Here is a 23100-nt window from a genome sequence, read left to right on the forward strand (position 1 = left end):
GGAATTTCTGACCTGAGGCTTCCTGGGCCTTGAAAAGGTATGATTTCAAAGTTGTATTTGGCTCAGGTATCTTGGAACATGTGGAAAGTTAGATTATCTTCTCAGAAAAATGTGCCTGCCCTTCCTTGGTCCCTTGTTTTAGAATGCAGCTTGCCTAATTAGGAACTCTCCATCTTGAGAAGTTGGGAGTTCTTCACTAGCCCAGTGCCACAAGAGTTAATCACCGGGGCCTCTTGGCCTTTCACTCTTGAAGTCTGAGTAGTGACACTGCTTGAGTTTCTTAAAGAAGAGATTATTTCAGTCCCACAGCCTATTCACTGCTGGCCAGGAAATGTACCTCAAAGCCAAAAGTCTCTTGGAAAAGTCTTCCCCTTCAGTGCTTTGCTTTGCATCCTGTACTTCACCTTGGGGAGAGCTAGGATGCTGCCCTGAGGCTTCTGGCCTTGGGGATGCTTGGGCACATTGTCAGGACTGGGTCTACACACAAATCCTCTTGGTTCTGCCCTCACGGTTGGCCCTTCCTCCACTGTTCTCTAGGTCTTCTCTCTGGCCTGCTGTCATGGTTTCTTAAGCTTCCAAACCAGTCTGCCGGCTGCCCCCTCCCCACCCACCGCCCTCCCCTTTTCCCTCCCACTGCCTGAGTGTTCTGCCAACAGCCAGTTCTAGCTCTCTTCTACCAATAAAGTTCTTCAATGGCCTCTGCATTGCTTAGGGCTGAAGTGAAAACTCAGATGCCTAAAGCGAGGGCAGTAGGGGGCAGTAGGGGTCGGGTCTGGCAAGTGTTCTAAAGGAGGTCAGTAAGCTGAGATAAACACTATTAGTATGTTAAATGGTCATAGTGACACCTAGGGAGCTCACTAGACTTAAAGGGGCAGCCCCTCATCAGCATCTGGAATGCGGCCAGAAATGGATTTTTCAAGAGAAGCCAGAAATCCAAATTTGTACATGAAATCTCTTGGTTTTGAAATGTTAGCAGTTTACAAGTGGTTTTTTAACTATGCAGGCCAAGCATCATCTCTTAAACGTGGTTCTGGGTCGCAGAACTAGTTTGGGACCTTTGACCAATCAGATAAAATCTAAACTAAGCTAGGGACACTGAAAGTCCTTCACAGTGGGTCTTTTCAGCCCCTTTCAGATTAGAACATCATTCAACGGCAGTATTACAGTAAAAACACTTAAACTCAATTTTGATTCCTTCTATTGAACATACATTTTAATCTGTCATGGAAAGGGAACTTGGCAGGCAGGAGATGGGAGCCCGTGTCTATAGGTTGTACGCAGTGTGTGTGTGCCTGTGCGCGCATGCGTTGGGGGTGGAGGCACGTTCCTCTTGTAGTTTTCATTTTTCCAGAGCATAAATTCACTGTTTCCTGCCAGGGTGGGGAAGGGCAGTCACTTATCTCTATAGAGTGGGGTCAGGGGATCTGAGGGTCTTATGAATACTTACAGCAACTCTCAACTGATCCTCTGGTTAGTCCCACTCTAGCCTTCTCAGACATCTGTGCCTCCAAATCGCCAAGCCTCCTGAGAGCAAGGGCTGGTCCTTGTGTCTCCCTGGAATCCTTCCCTGCAGTCACTTCGGTATTAGTTTTCTCTGCTAAGTCAGCTGCTACTGTCCAGGTATCCTCCAAAAATGAATTGACCATTTTGATACCCTGTGCCTTTTCTTGCCTTTTCTTTGTCCTTTAGGTTATATCTTTTTATTCTTTTACTGCCCTTTTAGTAGGTTTTGGAAAGGAGCCAAGAAATGCATGCTTCCTGGTTATCACTGTGAAACTAATTACATCCAAACTCAGTGGCTTAAAAAACACTTTTTTAAATTATCATCTTGCAGTTCTAGGGGGCTCAGGTAGGAGGTTCTCTCTGGAGGTCTCTCGTGGTTGCAGTTAGAAGTGGCCGGAGCTAGTCATCTGAAAGGCTTCCTAGTCTGTCTAGTGACTGATGCTGGTTGGCAATGTGAATCCTGACATGTGACCTCTCCATGTGGCCTGGGCTTGCTCATAGCATGCTGCACACATTCGAGGAGGACACAAGAGAACAAAGTGGCATATTATATAAGTCACTTCCTCTGCTACTCCTTGAGCCATCACACAGGTCTGTCCAGGTTCAGGGAAGGAGATGTGTACTCCATCACTTGATGGGAAGAGTAAGTCAAATTGTCAGGAGAATATGCAGGAGGCCATCTGTTGTGGCAGCCATCTCTGACAGAATAGACTCCATCTCACATGTATTCAATTTGTCTTCTTTAAATGGAAGACCAGAGTGGTCTTTCTAAAACAGATGTTTTGTCCCCTATTTTAAAGCATCTGAAGGATCCCCCCCCCAATCTCGTCACCCTACATCCCCTAGAAACTATAGGATAAGTGCAGGGGTCCTGAATGACCTGGCCACAAACAGCCCTTCTTTGTCTCATCTGTTTTTGTGACTTCTTCCCTCCACTTTGATGATTTCCTGAATATGCCACATGGTATCCTACTCATTCTCAACACCTTACTCCTGCTCTCTGCCTCCAAGGGCCTCTCCAATCCCTTTACTGTATGAAGCAAGCCCTCCTCAGATGACAAGTCACACCCCCACCCCACGATTTCCTAATCGGCCTCAGGCACAATCCATTCACTGTTATCCATTCTCCCACAGCCCTTTCTCAACCTCTACCGTAGAGTGTTTGTACCTGACTTCTCGGGGTGAGCTCTCCTGGGAAGTAAATAATGATGTCTCTAGTGCTCAGTACTGTGCCGACTCACTGTTAAAATAACACCTGAGTATTGCAGTGTTCCAAAGTCCCTTAGCATTCTCCTAGGCTAACGTGCGCAACATCCGGCCCTTCCTCTTCCTCTTCTTCCAGCAGTCAACTGAACATTTCTAGCACCAGCAACACAACCCTGATCATATTAACATTTCTTTCCAGCTAATTAATCCTAGAAGGAAAGATCATGCATTCTCGAGGCTCCAGGTTTGTTGAAAAAATTTGATTTGTTCATAGATGTTTCAGTTATGACTTAGGTAATCATCATTTCTCTGTGTTAGGAAAGTCAGTATTTATCAGTCAATTGTGTATCAGAGTTTCAATCAGCAGAGTCAGTTTTCAGAATAACTGAAAATCATCTTTCAGCTGAGGATGATGGCGGTGATAGGGTACAGAGTACTCTGGATGTCTTGGCATGTTCCAGATTTGCCATTAATGGATTGTGGGGCTTTAGAGGAGATCCAACTCCTGAGTCTGTTGGCTCCTAGGTCAGTTGAGGCCCCCCCACCTCCGGAGGTGGGGTGGGGAGGGGAGTGTGGAAAGAAGACTCTGGAAGCACTCTTCCAAGTGGTAAACACGCATTCATGAAGGCTGCTGAACCTCAGAGCTCAAAACTCTTGACCAAAGCCCTGAACTAAACACCTAAATTTTGTAGACAAGAAACTTTGAATGTTTAATGCACTTTGTTAATTTAAAATTTTGAGATATGGTATTTAGCAAATGTTGTATTTATTGTGACTTTTACCCCCAAAGAGAGAACTTGTCAAGGAACACTATGTTGCATCCTCTCTTAGAAGTTTTATCCCTATAGCTTTCTTAAACAAAGAAGAAAAATAGACTGTTCCCTTAAAAATTTTCACAAAGAAAGCTTAATAATGTCAAGGGACATATCTTGGAAAAAGGAAAGCTTTCTAAGAAATGTTGCTTAAAAGGCCATTTTTGGGGTGCATGGGTGGCTCAGTCGGTTGAGTGTCTGACTCTTGATTTCAGCTGAGGTTATGGTCTCAGGGTCATAGGATGGCCCAAGTCAGGCTCCATGCTCAGCAGGGAGTCTGCTTGAGATTCTCTCTCCCTCCCTCTCTGCCCCTCCTCCTGCTCGGGTGCATGATCTCTCAAATAAATAACTCTTAAAAAATAAATAAATAAAAGGCCACATTCACATCTTTTTGTTAGGAGGGGATGTTTCTTATCCTGTATAGCAAGGGATGGACTTAGAGGATGAGACAGTGATATCTTCATAATTGTAAAAATGGAAGATCTTTGTTGAGTAGGTAAAGGTTGAGATTTAAGAGAAATTAGTCAAATTGCTACAGTGAAAACTAATGGTCATTTTCTACCCTGCCCCATAAAATAAGATTCGGGGTCACACTGAGTGGTATTATAGCTGTATTTTAAAAAGAGCTGTCTAATTTTATGCCTATAATAACTTCCATAATTATACATGTTGGAATAATCAAGCCTCATGCTTTGGGGTATAGCCAATTACTGTAGCGATCAAGAGGTAATTTATTTTCTCATGTATGTCGCTCACAGCGGGGCAGTTCCATTACACATTCATGAATTCTAATGTGGTATTGTTAAGGGTTGTTAAGTATAGGCCACTGGATTTGAAGGGCCACAGATTTACGGGAGATGGCAATTTATTTATTTATTTATTTATTTATTTATTTATTTATTTTTAAGATTTTACTTATTTATTTGACAGAGAGAGAGAATGAGAGAGAGCACGAGAGGGAAGAGGGTCAGAGGGAGAAGCAGACTCCCTGCTGAGCAGGGAGCCCGATGTGGGACTAGATCCTGGGACTCCAGGATCATGACCTGAGCCGAAGGCAGTTGCTTAACCAACTGAGCCACCCAGGCGCCCGGCAATTCTTTTAAATCTTCATCTGCTTCTTGTATCTGTTACTTTAAAAGGAGTTCTTAGGAACATATAGGCTTATGCCTCTCCTTGACCACAGACAGATTTTTGGATACAGCTTGCCGGTGAACACATTAGACATAGAGCCAAATCCTTCCTTACTTTCCCTCTGAGTCTACCTTTGGAGAGAATGTGAATTGCACTTTTGAAGGTGAGATCCTTATTTTGAAGAGAACTTGAGGTCATTTAGGGCAGTTCTCACTTGAGTGGGGAAATCTTTATGTAATAAACCAGAGTAGTGGTCACTGTTGAAAATAAGCTTTGGGAGCCCCTGGCATAAAACATGTTGTTATTCTAAAGTTCTGTCATATTTGCAACTCTCAGCTCCGGGATAACTGTTATAATTTATAATTTACATACACCAATAACAGGTGTATGTTACTTTGCTTATAGGTATGATACCTTAATTGCTACCATATCCATTTCCTGATCAAAACTATTTCTGTAGCTTTACCATGAATTTTATACCTTTCCCCTCATTATATTTTTGAAGCATTCAAAAAATAAAACTGGCAACGTCCTTACATTTGAATATGTGTCTTTAGTAAGGTCTTTTGTTTTGGCTCATTATATGTCTAACGGCAACTCTGTGCTCATTTTTTTCTTACCTGACCGTCTTAAACTAGTGGTTTAAAAATGTTTTGAAAGTAAGTTTTGACCATAATCTAGAAGTAGAACTACATTTTTCCATCAACAATCAGTAATATCATGTGTACGCACACACAGCTGAAAACAAAATGTCCTAAAACGGCCCTCAAGGAGGACGGATGCGCCCGGCTGTGTCGCGCTCTGCTGTCTTCAGTGAGCATGTAGGGTGGGGCTGGGGGAGGGAGCTGGTGGTGATCCACTGCATTGATTTCATAACCCACTCCTAGAGTTTAAAAAAACAAAGCTAAAATTTTTGTTCACAGTGTCTTTTGTTTCTCTCTCTGCTTTCTTAACACGGATTTTATTTTGTACAAACCTCTTTCACTCCTGTGGATGTGATGCCTTTCTATACTTGCTCTATTGTAACGGTACCGGTGAAGGACTATCAAGACGATGAGGCCTGTTGTCATTCTGTTCTGTCCCTTTCCTGTACAGCACCACCAGATTACCTGTGCGAAGAAGAAACTGAGGCCACCTAGGGAACTGCCTCCATGGCCCTGCATAGCTCTTGCATTACGCTAATCCAAACCAGAGTCTTTCAAAAAGATGTGGTCCAAAGAGTGGCCTTTGTGGGTGGGTCTTCAGCAGCCGTCCTCCCCTCAGCCCCCAGCTGACCAGTCTATCCCTATAAGTAGCTTAAGAAAGGGCAGGCAGTAAGGAAGTGTGGACCTGGAGCATCATGGGAGGCCTGCTGGGTGCTTCTAAGAAAAAGCTAGAACAGGAAGATGAGCTCCCCCTCCCTGGTGCCTGTGAACAGGGAAACCTGTAGCCCCGCCATCAGTGGCAGTCACTCTTCAGTCTCTGGAGAACCAGCCCTGGAATCAAGCTGACACTGGACAACAGATAGAGAAACCCAAAAAGCTTGGTTCTTAGGGATACTGTCAGTCTGAAACCGCCCTGCTTTTGGACCTCCTCTTGTAAAGCTGTTTAAACCAATTTGATGTTAGTTTCCTCTTATTGAAAACAGACTCCTTAGCGTGGACACCTCTGTCCTTTCAACTGACCACTCGTGTGTGGAAGCGCAAAACTCCCATGATTATAGAAGCCACAAAACATGGTTGAATCAATTAACAGAATATTCTAGCATGTTGTTGTCTCTGCCTTGTAGCAGAACTCAGGCTCCAGCTTAGTCCTACCACTCCTAGCCCAGGTGACCTCAGTCCCCATTTAGAGGTTCAGTGTTCAGTGATGACATTTATACTGTCAAACAAAAGGCTGGGCTGGATGAAGAAAAGACTCTTCAGTGGTGGTAGCAGGGCTGTTGGTGTCCTGGGCACTGGCTTGCATGGCATACACCCAATGATCCGCCCTCAGTCCACACCCACACATGGGACCAGGCTGCATCCAACGGAGAATACGTGGTCAGCTTGTCTGTCGGCCTGACCACAACAACTCAAAGCCTACTTCTGATACATGCAAGAATTATTACCAGGAGCCAGGAACTCGACCAGTGTCCCTGGACGCTTTGTTTCTAGTGTGCTTTGTATTAGTAATCATGAACAGAACTCTTCCTAGTTACTAAGGCCAATCCAGGCTGGAAATACATTGCAGGGAAGGTGTGAAGCCACTTGAAAGTAAGTGCTTTCAGTGCAACTCCAGTTTCATAAAATTTAACTGATTCTGAGAAGTAGGCAGAGGCCAACCCTGCAAAGGGCTGTGTGTTCTTGACGCATGTGTGAAGAGCTCAAGGAGAGGTCATTCAAAACAGAGGGGGAAAAGACCTGATGAACAAAGGAGCTCAGCCTGCCCCTGCCAGGCTCTCTTCAGGCCTGGCCTCTTTCTTGCCATTTCCATGGATAAGAAGGAAGGTCTTTGCATATTGTCTTCATCTTGTATTGTCACAGAGCAGGGCCCGTTACTCATGTTCACTTTGTACATCATGCCCTTCCCCATGGGGTTATGGTTCCCAGTCTACTTTCTTGAATGTTTGGTTTGTGCTTTATCCCTGAACTCTTTGGGAAGTTGGAATGGTCTCCATGTGACTGGTGAAAACACCAAGGCATGGAGCTCCTGACGTGAGTGACTTTACCCAGGGCCTGTGTGCTCTCATTTCTGGGCTACCGCTTGGCACAGAACTGCTTCCTCCCTAGAAACACAGCCTTTGCTGAAGCCCAGGGAGCAGGTAGGCAAAGCAGATACCATGGGAAGCTTGGGGAGCGTGGTCGTGGCATCAAAGCTGTTATTTCTCTAGCCCCTGGGTGCATCCACCCTTAGGCCAGGTGGATGGCTTCACCTGAGTTACTCCAACCAGGCCCCATGAACCTGTAAAATGGGCTGCACAAAGAGAAGGTCAGGGAAGGAACAGCAAGCGAAACTGACTAGTAGAAATCGGCTGAAATTGAAGAACCGTGGGAAAGACAGGTAAGAACGAGTTACAGGTAAACCAGATGGGTCCTTGCCCAGTCACATAGGAACTGTGGAGGATCTTAGTGGCCCCTGCCACTTCCTTTTATAAAACCGATCCATTAGGTTTTATCTATAACCCAGGTGGTTTTTACTAGGGTGACTACTGACTGAGAAATCAAAGCCCCATTACCTCTTCTTTTCAGCATCAGAAATAGGATGTTATATGGTACAAGAGACCTTCAGATGACTTCCAGATGCATAATTCTACCTGGAGCCCAGAAACTGACAGTGGCCAGTGGCACACAGCAGATTGGGGAAGTTCCCACTACCTGGTGCCGAAGTCTTGCTGTGCTTTTTAAAGGCTCTTAGAAGGCCCGCTTAAAGTAGGTCTGATGATGAAAGTGGTTGCATTGGAATTGATCCCTCAAAAATTAATGAAAAGATCTGTCTAATCACTTAGTTTGAATCATTAATTAAATGTTTAATGCAAACATTTTAAAGGAGAAATTGCAAACTAGAAAAAAAAAATTCCCCTGAAAATATTTAATGTAAATAACTCCTTGAGATGGTGCTTTTTACAAAAGGTTTGTCAGCAAATGCCGTTTTGTTTAGGGGACAGGACATCAGGAAATGATATGACTGTTTTCTATTTCAATGAGAGTAACAAGGAATCCCACCTACCCCACCCCCATTCTTGCTCTATGTAGAAATTTGTCCAGCATGATGAGCAGCAGTCATCAGCGGGAGGTGGCTGAGCCCCAGGTGCCCAGAGAGTTTCTTCAAGCCACTACTTCTGTGCTCCCTCACTGTGTCCAGAGCCAAGACCACCTATTCACTTTCTGATTATATCTTTTCTGTCTTCATATCTTTCAAGGCTTTGGTAATACAGCCGAAGGGTAACCATGTTGAAAACAAGCACATGTTCTCTCACACATAACACTGTCAGCTCATGTTGGGTACACACAGGAAGGCACACAATAAATTACAGCAGACCCTATCTCTTCAGAAGGTCTGTGGTGACCTCCAGGGTGGGGGCTGGGCCTGCCGGCAGCCGAGCATCCAGCACTGGGGTAGTGTGAGGACCACCCCGGGAAGGAAGGGGTCCTTCCTTCATTAAGTCATGTCCGTATACAGGTCTCATGATCAAGTGGAGGAGAAAATCCTTGCCTTCTTCTGCAGTGCAGTGCGGCCTCTGCAGTAAGGAGGACCCTCCCTTCTGAGTGCCACTCACCTGCCCCCTTGGCAAGGTCCATCCGTGTTTGCACAAATCAATTGTACGTACACCCTTGTTGAGAACTGGTGGCAAATTAGTCCACAGGACTCCATCTGCTCCTTACTTAAGTAAATCACTTGGAAAACATAAAACTGGAGGTTGTAGCTCAGTAAAACAATAAAGTGCTTTCGATGAGGGTAGCTGTTATTTACCAGTTGTTTCTTGTTTCGCCTGAGGCACTGACATCAATGCTATGGAAGGTGATAATGTTTACCACTAGTAAAAACTGTAAAAGCTTGTTTCCACTAAGAAGCCTGCATTTCTAAAATGTACTTTTTTCCTATTGTTTCCATGTCTTCACGTTACTAAATGCGACCTCACTACCGGGTAAGGAAATCGTTTATGCTGGGGTGGGGGGGGTCGGGCAGGTGGAAGACACAAGAATAGAAAAGGAGTGGTTCATAAATATTCCTTAGGGGTTCCACTTGTGACGGTGAGAGAGGGGGTTATGGCAAAAAAGATGAGGCCCCGTGCTGAATCCAGATATGAGTCCCGAGGAGTAGAGACACAGATTGGCTTCTGGAAGGGTCCACATTCTACCTAAGACTTTATTCTGAGTCCACATGCTTGATAACTGCTATAACACACTTGCATCTTCCATGGCCTCGATCCACCTGTAAAACAGAGGAGAGGGCACACTTAGGTGTCACAGCTCTGAGACTCTGGTCAGAGAACCTAGAAGTGACCAGGTGGACTAGGTGACTATTAGCCTGACATTGGGGACCACGTCATATTCATATTTGTTTCCCTAGCATTTAGCAAAAGGTCTGTTGAATCAAAGCATGCCTGTATGAACTAATCATGATAATCTTTAAAAAATCTTATAACCAGGAACAGGTTCTGTTCTGCTGTTCTGCTGTGGCCCAAAGGGGTTAGATGGCACAGGAGGCTGGAACAGAGAGAAGCCAGAGCCCTGGGTAGCAACTTGTAGAGGGAGAGGCAAGGAGATACAGGCCTAGTTATTTGGGTACCTTTGAGCTGAATTGGTATCCTCTGCTTTGAAGCTATAAAATAGGGTTTTCTTGTGGTAGAGGTGAAAAATAGGTCCTACTTCACTGCTGCCCTCTTCCTTCTCTGGGGCAATGGTGAAACCAAGCAGAGGCATACTCTCCATGGCCACTGTATCCTGCAGAGGGCAAAAGGGAAAACGATATTACACACGGCACTACATACAATCAACTGCTCAGCATTTGCTGTTACCTCTGATTTCAGATGCGCGATGAGCCCTTCTGTGTGAGGCATGGGTTGGCAACAGTGGAATAACCACACACATACTCTTCACCCCCTCTTCCCGCCAGGACCAGTCATGAGGAGAGAAAGAAACTTAACATTCTGTCACAGCCTATTAGAGTCCAGGCATTTTCATCTTTATATTATCTTGTTGAATTTTCACAACATCACAGAAAGTGTCACTTCTGTTCTAAGAAGACACTGAAGCTCAGAGAAGGTAAATAACTCCCTAAGATCACACAGGTTAGTCAGAGGCAGAGCCAGAATATGGACTCATGACCACCTTCTAACACTGCATTCTTTCTGCTGACAGAGACTCTGTTTTCCAGAATTATTCCAGATAATATCCCCAATACTCATTCCCCCACAGCCTATCCATGATGTTTCAGTATGGAGCACACAGGGTGTCTGTACTATAAAGTTGCTAATACTGTGATGAGACCTACACAGAGATCATAAGTGGATCTTAAAATCACAGTACTCAGTGGAAAAAGAGATTTTTTTATATAAAGATATATTTACACATACATATTTATGTGAAAATACATGCTCATAAAATACAACTTTATGAAACCACACATAGACAAAGATAAAATTAGTTAAGCAATTAGTTAAGATATAATTAGCTAAGAAGGCCGTGGGAGGAGAAAGAGGATGAGTTGAGGTTGTGTATAAAACGAAATCAACTTTCAGAGACTGCTGGATCAGGAAAAGCATCTAAACTCAGTATCGATTCATGATTAAAAAAAAAAAACCCTCGGCAAACTAGAAGGGAACTTCCTTAATCTGAGGGCATCTATAAAATACCTACAGCTAACATCCTACTTAATAGTAAAATACTGAATGCTTTTCCTGTAAGATTGGGAACAAGGCAAGAGGGTGCTCGCCCCTACCAATTAAACTCAAAATTGCACTGGTGGTCCTAGTCATTGCATTAAGGCAAGAAGAAAAACAAAGTTCAGAAAAAGAAGAAGTTAAACTATCGGTGCTTGCAAAGGACTTGTTTGATTGTAAAACAACTACTAGAACCAATAATCAACTTAGCAAGGTCACGGGATAATCAATTTTTTTATATCTGTTTACAGCAAACAACTAGAAAATAAACTCCATTCAAAATAGCATGCAGGGGCGCCTGGGTGGCTCAGTCATTAAGTGTCTGCCTTCAGCTCAGGTCATGATCCCCGGGTCCTGGGATCGAGCCCCACCCACATCAGGCTCCCTGCTCGGCGGGAAGCCTGCTTCTTCTCCCACTCTCCCTGCTTGTGTTCCCTCTCTTGCTGTCTCTCTCTGTCAAAAAATAAATAAAATCCTAAAAAAAAATAGCATGCAAAAAATAAAATAGGAATAAGGTTAACAGAAATGCAAGAACAGAAGTATGAGACCTCTATACTAAAACTACAAAACATTACAAGAAAAACTAAAGAACTAAATAAATGAAGATTTATGCCATATTCATAGAGTTGAAGATTCAATATTGTTAAGATGCCAACTCTCCCCAAATTGATTCAACAATCTCTGTCATCATCTCAGGCTTTTGGGTAGAAATTGACAAGTTTACATGGAAACACAAAAGACCTAGAATACCCCAAACAATCTTTAAAAACAACAATGTTGAAGGGGAACCTGGGATATTCAATCTGGCATCGGACTGGTGACTCTGGCTCAGGTCATGATCTCATAGGTCATGGGACTGAGCCCTGTGTCAGTGGGAAGTCGGCTTGAGATTCTCTCCCTCTGTCCCTCCCCCCACTCCTGTATGCACATGCACACTCTCAAACAAACAAACAAATAAATAAAAGAACAATGTTGGAGGCTTATACAGTCTGACTTCAAGACTTACTATAGAGTTCTAGTGATTAAGACCGTAAAGTATTGGCATAAGAATTGGTAAATATATCAGTGAAATGGAATAGAAAACGCAGAGATAGCCCCAAATGTAGTCATTTGATTTTTTAATTTTTATTTTTTAAAAGATTTTATTTTTTGACAGCGAGATAGCGAGAGGGAACACAAGCAGGGGGAGTGGGAGAGAGAGAAGCAGGTTTCCAGCTGTGCAGGGAGCCCAATGTGGGGCTCGATCCCAGGACCCTGGGATCATGACCTGAGCCGAAAACAGAAACTTAACGACTGAGCCACCCAGGTGCCCCTAGTCATTTGATATTTAACAAAGGCGCCAAAATAATCCTATTACGGAAAGGAAAGTTTTTTTTTTTTTAACAAGTGGTGGTGGAATAACTGGATATCCATATGGAAAAAAATGAACCCCAACCCCTGTCTCATACCATACTCAAAATTAATTTCAGATAGACCTGAATGTAAAAACTAAAGCATTCAAGTTTTCAGAAGCAAATACAGGGGGAACAACTTTGTGACTTGGAGTAGACTAAAAGTTTCTTGTGATATGAAAAGCAACAGCCATAAAGGAAAACACTAATAAATTAGGTTTCATTTAAGTTAAAAACTTCTGTTCACCAAAAGAACAGAACAAATTCATTAAGAGAATGCACAGGCAAACCACAGACAGGGAGAGAATATTCACAAAACATTTATCTGACAAAAGACTGGTGTCCAAGCTATGTAAAGAATTCCTGTAACCCAGTAATAAGACAACTTAAAAAAATATGCAAGAGATCTGAACAGATACTTCTCAAAGGGAAATACAGAAATAGCCAATAAGCACATCAAAAACATCATTAGTTAGTAGGGAAATCTAAATTAAAACCACACTGAGCTACTAGTAAATTAATGACTGACAATACCAAATGTTAACTAAGATGTGGAGCAACTAGAACTCTCACACTTACATACATTGTTGAGGGGAGTATAAAATGGTAGACCACTTTGCTAAAGGGCTGTAATTTCTGATAAATCAAACATATACCTTCCTATGATCTAGAAATTCCAATCCTAGGTGTCTACCCAAGTGAAATAAAAACCTATTTTCATATAAAAACCTCTATACAAAAGTTTAAAGTGGCTTTATTCATAATTACCAAAAACCAGAAACAACCCAAATGTCCTTCAACTGATGAATGGAATAAACACATGGTGGTATGTTCACAACATGGAATACTACTCAGCCATAAAATGTCATGACCTACTGCTGTATTCAAAAACATGGATGACTCTCAAACACCTCATGCTGAGTGGGAGAGGTCACATTTATATGTGATTTGATTTATATCTATGGTAGAAAAAATTCAGAACAGTGTGCTGCCTCTGGGGAGAGGAATGAGGTGGGGATACCACAGGTAAACAACAGGAGTTCATGATAGTACACACAGCGAAAACTGGCTATCCATTTTATCAAACCTTTTTTCTTTGATGGAATTTGAGAGCTTAGTCCCTATCACTGGCATGGTCTTATTAAGAAATTGTACTAGTTCTTTATGGAAAAAACTACTTCGGAAGCATACTTAAAATCCACCTTTTAAAATTAACTTAGGGTGTCACTTCCAATGACAACCGTTGCTCAGGACCTAGAGAATGGACAGGATTCACCTCTTTGGTGGTTATTTAATTATCACTAGCCTTCATTCACCTGTCTAAGACAGAATTTCTTCCCAAAGAGTGGTCCATGGGATGGGAGGGTCCCATGAGACACTCCATGAGGAAGGGCCTGTGGTCAGGCCAGCTTGGGAAATCCCCTCATCTCAGAGATCCACAACACATCTGGGTACATTACAGATTCTAAGAAGTACTCCTACTAACTGCCCACTCAGGGTCCCCTCCGAATCCATTGTTTAGAGAACCCCTGTGAGCATCCTGTGTAATACCTACTTTGGAAGATGGTGCCCTGGGCTGCAGGTGGGCATTACATCACATTTCAGTTTGTTCTGGAAAGATCAAAATTCTCCTCGGCTTCCCTGTGGGCATGTCAGTGAGGGCACTGGAGTCACTCAGGCCCACTGTGGGTCTCCCTCTGTCTTTCTGTGTCCCTGCTGGCCTCTGGGATTCCCTGAGGGAGGGGCAGGCTGCAACCATCACAGCTACAGGTCTTTCGTAAGAGAATGTTTATGCCCCAAAAAGAAAGTGTCTTGCGCCTTCGCCAGCATCTGGGGGCGGGGTAGAAGCACCAGTCCTGTGCTGATGTGAATATCCTCCTGGGGTAAAACATACACGCTCAGCAGCTGGGCTCTTAAGTCCCATTTTCAAAGTGGGTTTAGCCCGTGGAAGCCACCGGATGGTGGGGGCTAGACATGGAAATCTTTCAAACTATCCTCCAGCTTCAGCCTGGGTCAGGACCAGACAGCCCCCTGCTGTATAACCATAGTCCACACCTGGCTAGTCTGGAAGCAGGCTCGACTTCCAAGGCCCTCCTACATTTTATATGTAAAGGTAAGATGCTCTGTAAAAAGTATCAACTTAAGTTTTATTTAGTAGAAACATTACCACAAAAACAATGTAGTTCCCTGAGAAAAGAAATGCACAGAGTAAAAAAGTGTGGTAGCTTCCTCCAAGCTGTGTTGAATTCTGTCCCAGACACTGAGGTGGAGAGCAGAAAGCAGCCTGCTCTTATGGAGTGCCTGGCTTGTGCTAGATGCTGGGCCTGTGACCTTCAAACACTTGGGTGCACAGGTCTGCAAGCTGTCCCACCTTATCTCCACAGAGAAAGGTAAATTCTTTCAACTTGGAACCGACACATGGTTGTGTATTTGTAGCAACACTCAGCTCATGGTACTGCCCAACACAGACTGGAGTGATAGGGGAACTGGAACCCGCATCCAGCCTCACACTGCCCTGGGTGTTGTGCATACCCAGATGGACATTCTGAGGCATGAGCTTAACCTGAGGGCCTTCACAGGTGAGAGGAGAGAGAGCATGAACCACCACTACCTCACTGGCCATGTAGGTGTAGAGCACTTTGCCTTTGATGACAAACCAGAGCTTCTTCCAGTGCCTCTTGCCTTTCTTGCACCGGCTCAGATAGCCACTGATGGCGGAGCCCTCTCCCGAGGCGGCCACCTGACAGAAGAGAAGCAGAATGGTCAGGGCACCAGGGGGTAGGCATGGTTCAGACGGAGCTAAAATGACATTGCAAACCAGCTGTCAGAGTGTTTATACTGCTTTGAAATCTGAGACTTGGATGAGGTCTCAGGATACATCCAGCACCTCAAAAGCAGCAAAACGGTACCGGGGATTAAGACAGGACTTACTGAGTGGACGCAGGAGACGACACAAGAGTCAAAAACTGCCTTCAGGAGTGCTGCCCTGAGTGATGTTTCAGATTCTTGGCTCCCTCTCCCCAACCCACAAGGCCCCATAATATGCAAATATCTGGGAGAAAGATTCTTCCTTCTAAAATTGATTCTTACAAGACTTAATATGTATTCTTCTCAAACTATTCAAAAAAAAAAATAGAAAAGGAAGGAAACCTATGAGGCCAGCATTACTCTGATACCAAAACCAGATAGAGAAACCACTAAAAAAGAGAACCACAGGCTAAATATCTGATGAACATAGATGCAAAAACCCTCAACAGAATACTAGCAAGCTGAATCCAACAATACATTAAAAAAATCGTTCACCACTATCAAACCGGATTTATTCTTGGGATGCAAGGGTGGTTCGATATTTGCAAATCAATCAACGTGGTACATCACATTAACAAAAGAAAGGATAAGAACCATATGGTCATTTCAATAGATGTAGAAAGAGCATTTGACAAAGCACAACATCCATTCATGATAAAAACACTCAATAAAGTAGGTTTAGAGGGAACACACCTCAACATAATAAAGGCCATATATGAAAAATGCACAGCTAATATTATCTTAAATGCAGAAAAACTGAGAGCTTTTCCTCTACAGTCAGGAATAAGACGGGGTGTCCACTCTCACCACTTTTATTCAACATAGTACCGGGAGTCCTAGCAACAGCAATCAGACAACAAAAAGAAAGAAGCAGCATCCAAATTGGGGTGCCTGGCTGGCTTAGTTGGTGGAGCATGTGACTTTTGATCTTGGGTTCATGAGTCTGAGCCCCATGTTGGGTGTAGAGATTGCCTAAAAAAAAGGCATCCAAATTGGGAAGGAAGAAGTAAAATTTTCACTATTTGCAGATGACATGATACTATATACAAAGAAAACCCAAAAGACCCCCAAGAACTGTTAGAACTGATAAACAAATTCAGTAAAGTCACAGGATACAAAATCAATGTACAGAAATCTGTTGCATTTCTATACACCAATAATGAAGCAGCAGGAGAAATTAAGGAATCAATCCCATTTACAACTGCACCAGAAACAAGATACCTAGGAATAAACCTAACCACAGAGGTGAAAGACCAATACTATGAAGACCTATAAAACCCTGATGAAAGAAACTGAAGATGGAACGAAGGGATGGAAAAACATCCCATGCTCATGGACTAGAAAAACAAATATTGTTAAAATAGCTATACTATCTAAAGCAACCTACATATTTAATGCAGTCCCTATCAAAATACCACTAGCATATTTCACAGAGCTGGAACAAAACAATCCTAAAATTTGTGTGGAACCACAGAAGTCCCTATTTAGCCAAAGCAACCGTGAAAAGGAAAAGCAAAGCTGGAGGCATCACAATTCCGGACTTCAAGTTATATTACAAAGCTATAGTCATTAAAACAGTACGGTGCTGGCACAAAAACAGATACAGAGATCGATGGAACAGAATAGAAAATGCAGAAATGGACCCACAACTATATGGTCAATTAATCTTGGACAAAGCAGGAAAGAATATCCAATAGGAAGACTGTCTCTTCAACAAATGGTGTTGAGAGAACTGGAAAGCAACACGCAGAAGAATGAAACTAGACCACTTTCTTACATCATACACAAAAATAAATTAAAAAATGGGTTAAAGATCTAAATGTGAGACCTGAAACCATAAAAATCCCAGAGGAGAACACAGACAGTAACTTCTTTGACATCAGCTACAGCAACTTCCTTCTAAATATGTCTCCTGAGGCAAGGGAAACAAATGCAAAAATAAACTATTGGGACTTCATCAAAATAAAAAGCTTCTGCACAGCAAAGGAAACAATCAACAAAACTAAAAGGCAACCTTTGGAACTGGAGAAGGTAACTGCCAATGGCATGTCTGATGAAGGGTTAGTATACAAAATACATAAAGCCTTTATAAAACTCAACACCCAAAAAACAAATAATCCAATTAAAAAGTGGGCATAAAACTTGAACAGATATTTCTCCAAAGAAGACATCCAGATGGCCAACAGATACATGAAAAGATGTTTATCCTCACTATCATCAGGGAAGGGCAAATCAACACTACAATGAAAAACCACTTGACACCCGTCAGAATGGCTAAAATCAACAACACAAGAAACAACAGGTGTTGGCAAGGATGTGGAGAAAGGGGAACCCTCTTGCACTGTTGGTGGAAATGCAGACTGGTGCAACCACTGTGGAAAACAGTGTGGAGGTTCCCCAGAAAGTTAAAATAACTAACCTACCATCTAGATCTAGCAATCACACTACTGGGTATTTACCCAAAGAATACTAAAACACTAATTCACAGGGATACATGTACCCCAATGTTTATAGCAGCATTACCGACAATAGCCAAGATATGGAAGCAGCCCGGGTGTCCACCAATTGATGAATGGATAAAGAAGATGTAGTAAATATATACAGTGGAATGTTACTCAGCCACGAAAATGAATGAAATCTTGTCATTTGCAATGACATGGATGGAGCTAGACAGTATTATGCTAAGTGAAATAAGTCGGTCAAACAAAGACAAATACCATATGATTTCACTCATATGTGGAATTTAAGAAACAAAACAAATGAGCAAAGGGGGAAAAACATGAGAGAAAAAACCAAGAAACATACTCCTAACTATAGAGAACACACTGATGGTTGCCAGAGGGGAGAGGGGTGGGGGATGGGTGAAATAGATGATGGGGATTAAGGAGGCCACTTGTGACAAGCACCAGGTGATGTATGAAGTGTTGAATCACTATATTGTGCACCTGAAACTAATAAACACTGTATGTTAACTGGAATTTAAATAAAAACTTGAAAAAATAAAAAAACCCATACATACATGCTCAAAAAAATAAATTTGATTCTTACACTTTTTAAAATTTTTAAAGATTTTATTTATTTTAGAGAGAGCACGTGAACACAAGTGGGGGGGGGCAGAGGTAGAGACAGAATCTTAAGCAGACTCCGTGCTGAATGTAGAGCCTGATGTGGGCTCAACATGGGGCTCAATCTCACGATCCTGAGATTGTGACCTGAGCCAAAACCAAGAGTCAGAAGCTCAGCTGACTGAACTACCTAGGTGCCCCTGATTCTTAAGCTTATCTCTTATATTTAAGGATGGATCCTCTTTGTAATGTTTACTTAAAAGGTTTTATAATCTTCTTCCTAATGGGGGGGTTAATTCCTGTTGTTATTAGTAGAAGTAGTATTTGTCTGTTGCAGTCTTTATGTGGGGGTTCAGAACACAATACAGGTTTGGAGAAATACCAGTCTGGGGTTCCAGCCCAGGTTCTCCCAGTTATTGGATGGGCAATGTGGGCAATTTACTTCTTCTAAGTCTTAGATTCCCTACTAGCAAGACTGGAATTAATGACATAAGAGAGGTACCTGACAGGTATAGTGCCTGACCCACAGGACTGCTCATAAATATTAATCTTACTATTGGAGCAAGAAGGCCAGGTTTGGAAATAATTTCATCTGACTTTCCCATTTTACAGATGGGGAAACTGAGGCCTGGAGGAATGGAGGTTATCTACCGAAGGTCAAATCTCTACTTAGTTGAAGAGAGGGTAAAGAACTTGGATCTCTTGGCAAATACTCCAAAGGTCAATGAACTTCAATGCAGGGAAAGGAGGCCATCACCAGCCTGGGATTTTTTTTTTTTTAAGATTTTATTTATTCATGAGAGAGAGAGAGAGAGAGGGAGAGAGAGAATGAGCAGGGGAAGGCCAGAGGCATGCTTTCCACTGAGCAGGGAGCCCGACGTGGGGCTCGATCCCAGGACCCCAAGATCATGATCTGAGCCGAAGGCAGACGCTTAACAACTGAGCCCCCCAGAAACCCAGCCTGGACTGTTTTAAGAAGTACCAGGAGAGGAGCCTGTGTCCGCCACAGGTTCCAGGACTCCTAGCACCAGACACAGGCTTTGTTTCCCTGCACTTGCCCTGCCAGGGCAGCTCGCAGAGTGAGAAAGACAGAGTGGACAGAGTACGTCGGGGGAAACCGATTCTGACCTCCCTTTCTGGCGGGTGATCGGGGAAACAGCATTTCCGCAGACTTTCTCATGGGGAGCAGGGCTTACTGTTAAGGTGGAGCTGCAGAGAAGGGACAGGGCAGCAGGTGACAGGTGGGGCACATTTCTCCTGGGGCTGCTGCAAATCCTACTAAGTGCAGTCTTTGCTAGGTAATAAAAAGGTTGTCACTTTGAGCAAAAATTACCAAAGGGCTAGCTAGCTAGGACACCAGCAACAGAGACAGCTGGACTCCAGAAGGCTAAGAGCAGCGGTTCTCAAACTGTGTGCCCATGGAACACTCAGGTTCTGTCCAGCAGGAGTGAAAAGGTGATCTTTTCTCAATTGGTGGAAAGGGACTAGGTTAAATAAATGATGCTACAACCATACAACGTAAAAAGTATGAGATTTGTATGTGTGAGCAAATGTGGAATGATAGCTAAGAGAAATTAAGTGTGAAGAGTGTATAGAAGATTCAGTACAATTTACCTTTTCAGTAAAAAAAAAAAAGGATCAATGAATGTACATCTTTATTATGTATATACATTAAAATTTCTGGAAGGATCCCTAAGAAACTTGATGGTGGTTACCTATGGGAGTAGGTGGGACTGGAGGAGTTCGGGGAGGGAGAGAAACTCATGTTTCATCAGGTATTCTTTTGTGCTGTTTTGAAAAAAAATTTTTTTTTTACCATGTATGTGTTATTCCCAAGATTTTTAATATGCAAAGGAATTAAGTAAATGAGTAGAACTGTACCCCTTTAAAATTTCCATGCCCTAACACTTTTTGAAACCCTTGCCACCTGCTACTCAGTAATGAATATTAATGCAAAAACTTGGAAACAGCTGATCTTCTTTCGACAGCATGTAGATTCATGGGCACACATTTGTTTGTGGTTGTGACCAGAATATAGACATATAATCTGGCCCTCCTTATAGGATAGACTTGAACTTAAGCAATTCTGAGGCTTCCTGCAGACAGTCCCACATCCTCCAGGAGGCTCAGCACCCGAGGCCCTTTGGGACCCGCAGGCCGAGTGGGCAGCACAGCTCCAAGGGCCTGCTAGGGAGGGCTAAGCCAGGACTGTGGCTGTTTTAGTCAGAAGGACCCCAGTGATCTGTGCACTACCCATGGGGACCAGGTCTAGGCCATGGGACAGGAGAGAAAGTAAGGAGAAAAAAAGAAAGATTGGAGGGAAGAGAGGGATGGGAAAGACTTTTAGCACCATCTACATTTCGGGTCTTGCCTTCTGCCACCAAGCAGGCATGTTCTCAGTCACGCCCAGGAGACAGGCCCTTGTTAGTGGTGAGTCAGTCCTTGTCACAAGAGTGTCTCCCATTTGGGAATTCTCTTTGTCCTGAAGAGCTCAGCCAGGCTGGGGGAGGTCAGACCCTGTCCACTGAGGAGGAGCATGAACCTTCTAAATCCCTTGCCTCTCACATAGGCAGTCCGCCTGCCTTACCTCGGTCAGGGCCGAAGGGACCTTCTTCTGTTTCTTGAAAGTTGAGGGGTTGATGCCGTGGAAGACAGACGAGAAGGCACTGCTTGAGAAGCGGGGGGAGGACAGGGGGAAGCTCATGCTCACGGGCCGCTCTGTAACCAAGACAAGCCACAGGGGATGGGAGGTGAGTGTCCACATGGACAGGCATGCTTCTTGCTTTGGAATGCCAATTCCTATAAAATTAGAGCTCTGGGTCCCTCCTGAGATGGGAATCAGCCTCATGAGGGGGATTAGGTGTGACCAGAAAGACAGGCACACTCCCTCTGATGACACGAAGGCCGTGGGGGCCAAGAAGGAAGGCTTTTCCTGGGTGCTGGCTATCGCTTCTTCACCTGGGCTGTCCTCTGTGATGGCCTCAGGTGGCCCCATGGAGGAGAAATCTTTGGTTTTGGGCCCAGTATACACTTGCTGTCCCTCTGGCCCAACCCTGCTTGGGCAAAGCTTGTACCCTGACCGCAGTCTCTCAGGAGCCAGCTTGGCTTCCTCAGGATCCTTTATCACTCAAGGAGCCCTCAGCCCTTCCCTGATCCACAACTCCTCTGCTATCTGTCTCAAAATCCTTATCCTGGAAAGGTCCCACAGAACACAAGCCTATAGAACATTTTCAAAAAGAGGGTCAACCATGGCAAAGTATACCTGAAGCACCACGCCTGCTATCCCCTTCACAGAGAGGCACTGACCCAGCGTTTCCCAAGCTTAGCTGCCCACAGACCCTTCTTCTGGGAGTGCCTATCGATTTCCCATGGAGCCAACATTTTGGGAAATGGTGCCCCAGGTATGAGTTTAAACCCTTATTTCCTCCTTCAGGGCTGCTTTTGTTCTGAACTCCCCAGGAAAGTGGTTTCAGGCACAGCCAGGGGCCAGCGAGAAGCCACCCGGAAGAACAGTGGTGCCCAGGTTACCTCTCATCAGTCCTGGGACATCCCCGCCCCTCTTCTTCAGCTCCCCATAGCAGCCATCACAGACCTTGGCCATCCGGTCCTTGAGGTACTTCAGAGGGTACTTGTTTCTTGAACAGTTCCGGCACACAATCTGCAAGCCCGCGTGGGGACACACGTTGGAACAGTTCTCACCCTCTGCATGTGCATGTGCAGAGGACCAGCATCTTCTCCCCTCTGCTGACTCACCCCCCACCTCTCCAGGTACTGCTCTGAGCACAGGACTGTGCCAGGTCCCCCTGCTTTCCCATCGTGGAGACACAGAGTTTCTGTGTAAGTGTCTATCAGTTTTTCTGCTGAGCCCTTAACCAGGACATGATACTTTTCCTCCAAAGACAATAATCACGTGTGCTATGATTTTCTTTTGGGAATGCAGTGGTGGAATGGAATGGGATTTGGAGCCCTGGTTTGAGGCTATCGGTAAATGGGGCCTCACAAGGTTAATGTGAAAACACCCTGCCCTGAGCCCAAGAGTAACTGTAGGATGCCCGAGTGCCCACCCCACACGACCCCAAGTTCACACTCACCCAGATGAGGTGACTCACCTTGCCACAGGCGTGGCAGTGGTGACGCCTCAGGGTGAGGGAGAAGTCGCAGCCACAGTTCATGCACATCATAACATGTGTGACAGGCACCAGAGTGGGGGGCCTCTCCCCCAGGCTGACCCCCAGCCTCTCCCGTATCTGGAGCAATGGAATGGGATGAGCGGTGTGGTCAGGAGATGGCTAGATGGGTGCCCTCTTTCCTGTACATGGTGTGGGATGGATTCTAATTCTACAACCCCTTCCACCCCACGGCATCCTCTAGGATGCTAATCTCGGGTCAGAAACAGAGCCAACTGGAGGTGCTGTACTTGGGCCTGGCCATGGGGGAGCTGGTGGGAAGGGTGGGAGGAGGAGCCCGATGGAAGGAGCTGAGAGACCTTCTGGGTGTGTGGGTGCCCAGGGAAACCCAGGGCTGTGAGGCCAGTGTCAGGGGCGGGGCAGGGCCCCACTCACCTCCACACTGTGGTGGAAGGCAGCCAGGGCCTGGGCCTTGTAATCCTCAGGGAGGGCTCTGCTCAGACAGCTGTGCCACTCGTCCCGCTCTGCGCAGGAGCTGCGGGCGCAATGTGGCGTAAGCAAGGCATGCAGCATGCACAGTGGCTCGGCCTCTGCTTCTCAGTGTAGATCAAATCCCCCCACCTTTCCCCTGGCCGGGCCTCTCGGTGTCTGAGATCCCACCAAGAACCGGCCGTCTGCCAGACCAGCCTAGGATTGTACCTTGGCGCCTCCATC

At 44.5% G+C, this 23100-nt stretch overlaps 1 protein-coding gene across 3 annotated transcripts in view; it reads right to left on the bottom strand.

Moving 5' to 3' along the window:
- Positions 1-8200: 8200 nt before the first annotated feature.
- FGD5 (FYVE, RhoGEF and PH domain containing 5) overlaps positions 8201-23100 on the bottom strand; it is a 118385-nt gene continuing 103485 nt past the window's right edge. The window contains exons 15-21 of one of the 3 annotated variants that reach the window (XM_073901694.1): positions 22822-22921; positions 22369-22506; positions 21788-21917; positions 20847-20977; positions 14998-15126; positions 9903-10057; positions 8202-9545 (exon numbers count right to left, since the gene is read on the bottom strand). In XM_073901694.1, the coding sequence (XP_073757795.1) occupies positions 9509-9545; positions 9903-10057; positions 14998-15126; positions 20847-20977; positions 21788-21917; positions 22369-22506; positions 22822-22921 (820 nt within the window). In that variant the 3' untranslated portion in view covers positions 8202-9508. Of the gene's footprint in view, positions 9546-9902; positions 10058-14997; positions 15127-20846; positions 20978-21787; positions 21918-22368; positions 22507-22821; positions 22922-23100 lie in introns of all 3 variants that reach the window. The other 2 variants (XM_025885376.2, XM_073901695.1) reach the window with 2 other exon arrangements.

This window comes from Callorhinus ursinus, unplaced genomic scaffold (genome assembly GCF_003265705.2).
Source record: "Callorhinus ursinus isolate GAN/ISIS: 27379988/994484 unplaced genomic scaffold, GSC_fseal_2.0 scaffold15, whole genome shotgun sequence".
Lineage (NCBI taxonomy): Eukaryota > Metazoa > Chordata > Mammalia > Carnivora > Otariidae > Callorhinus > Callorhinus ursinus.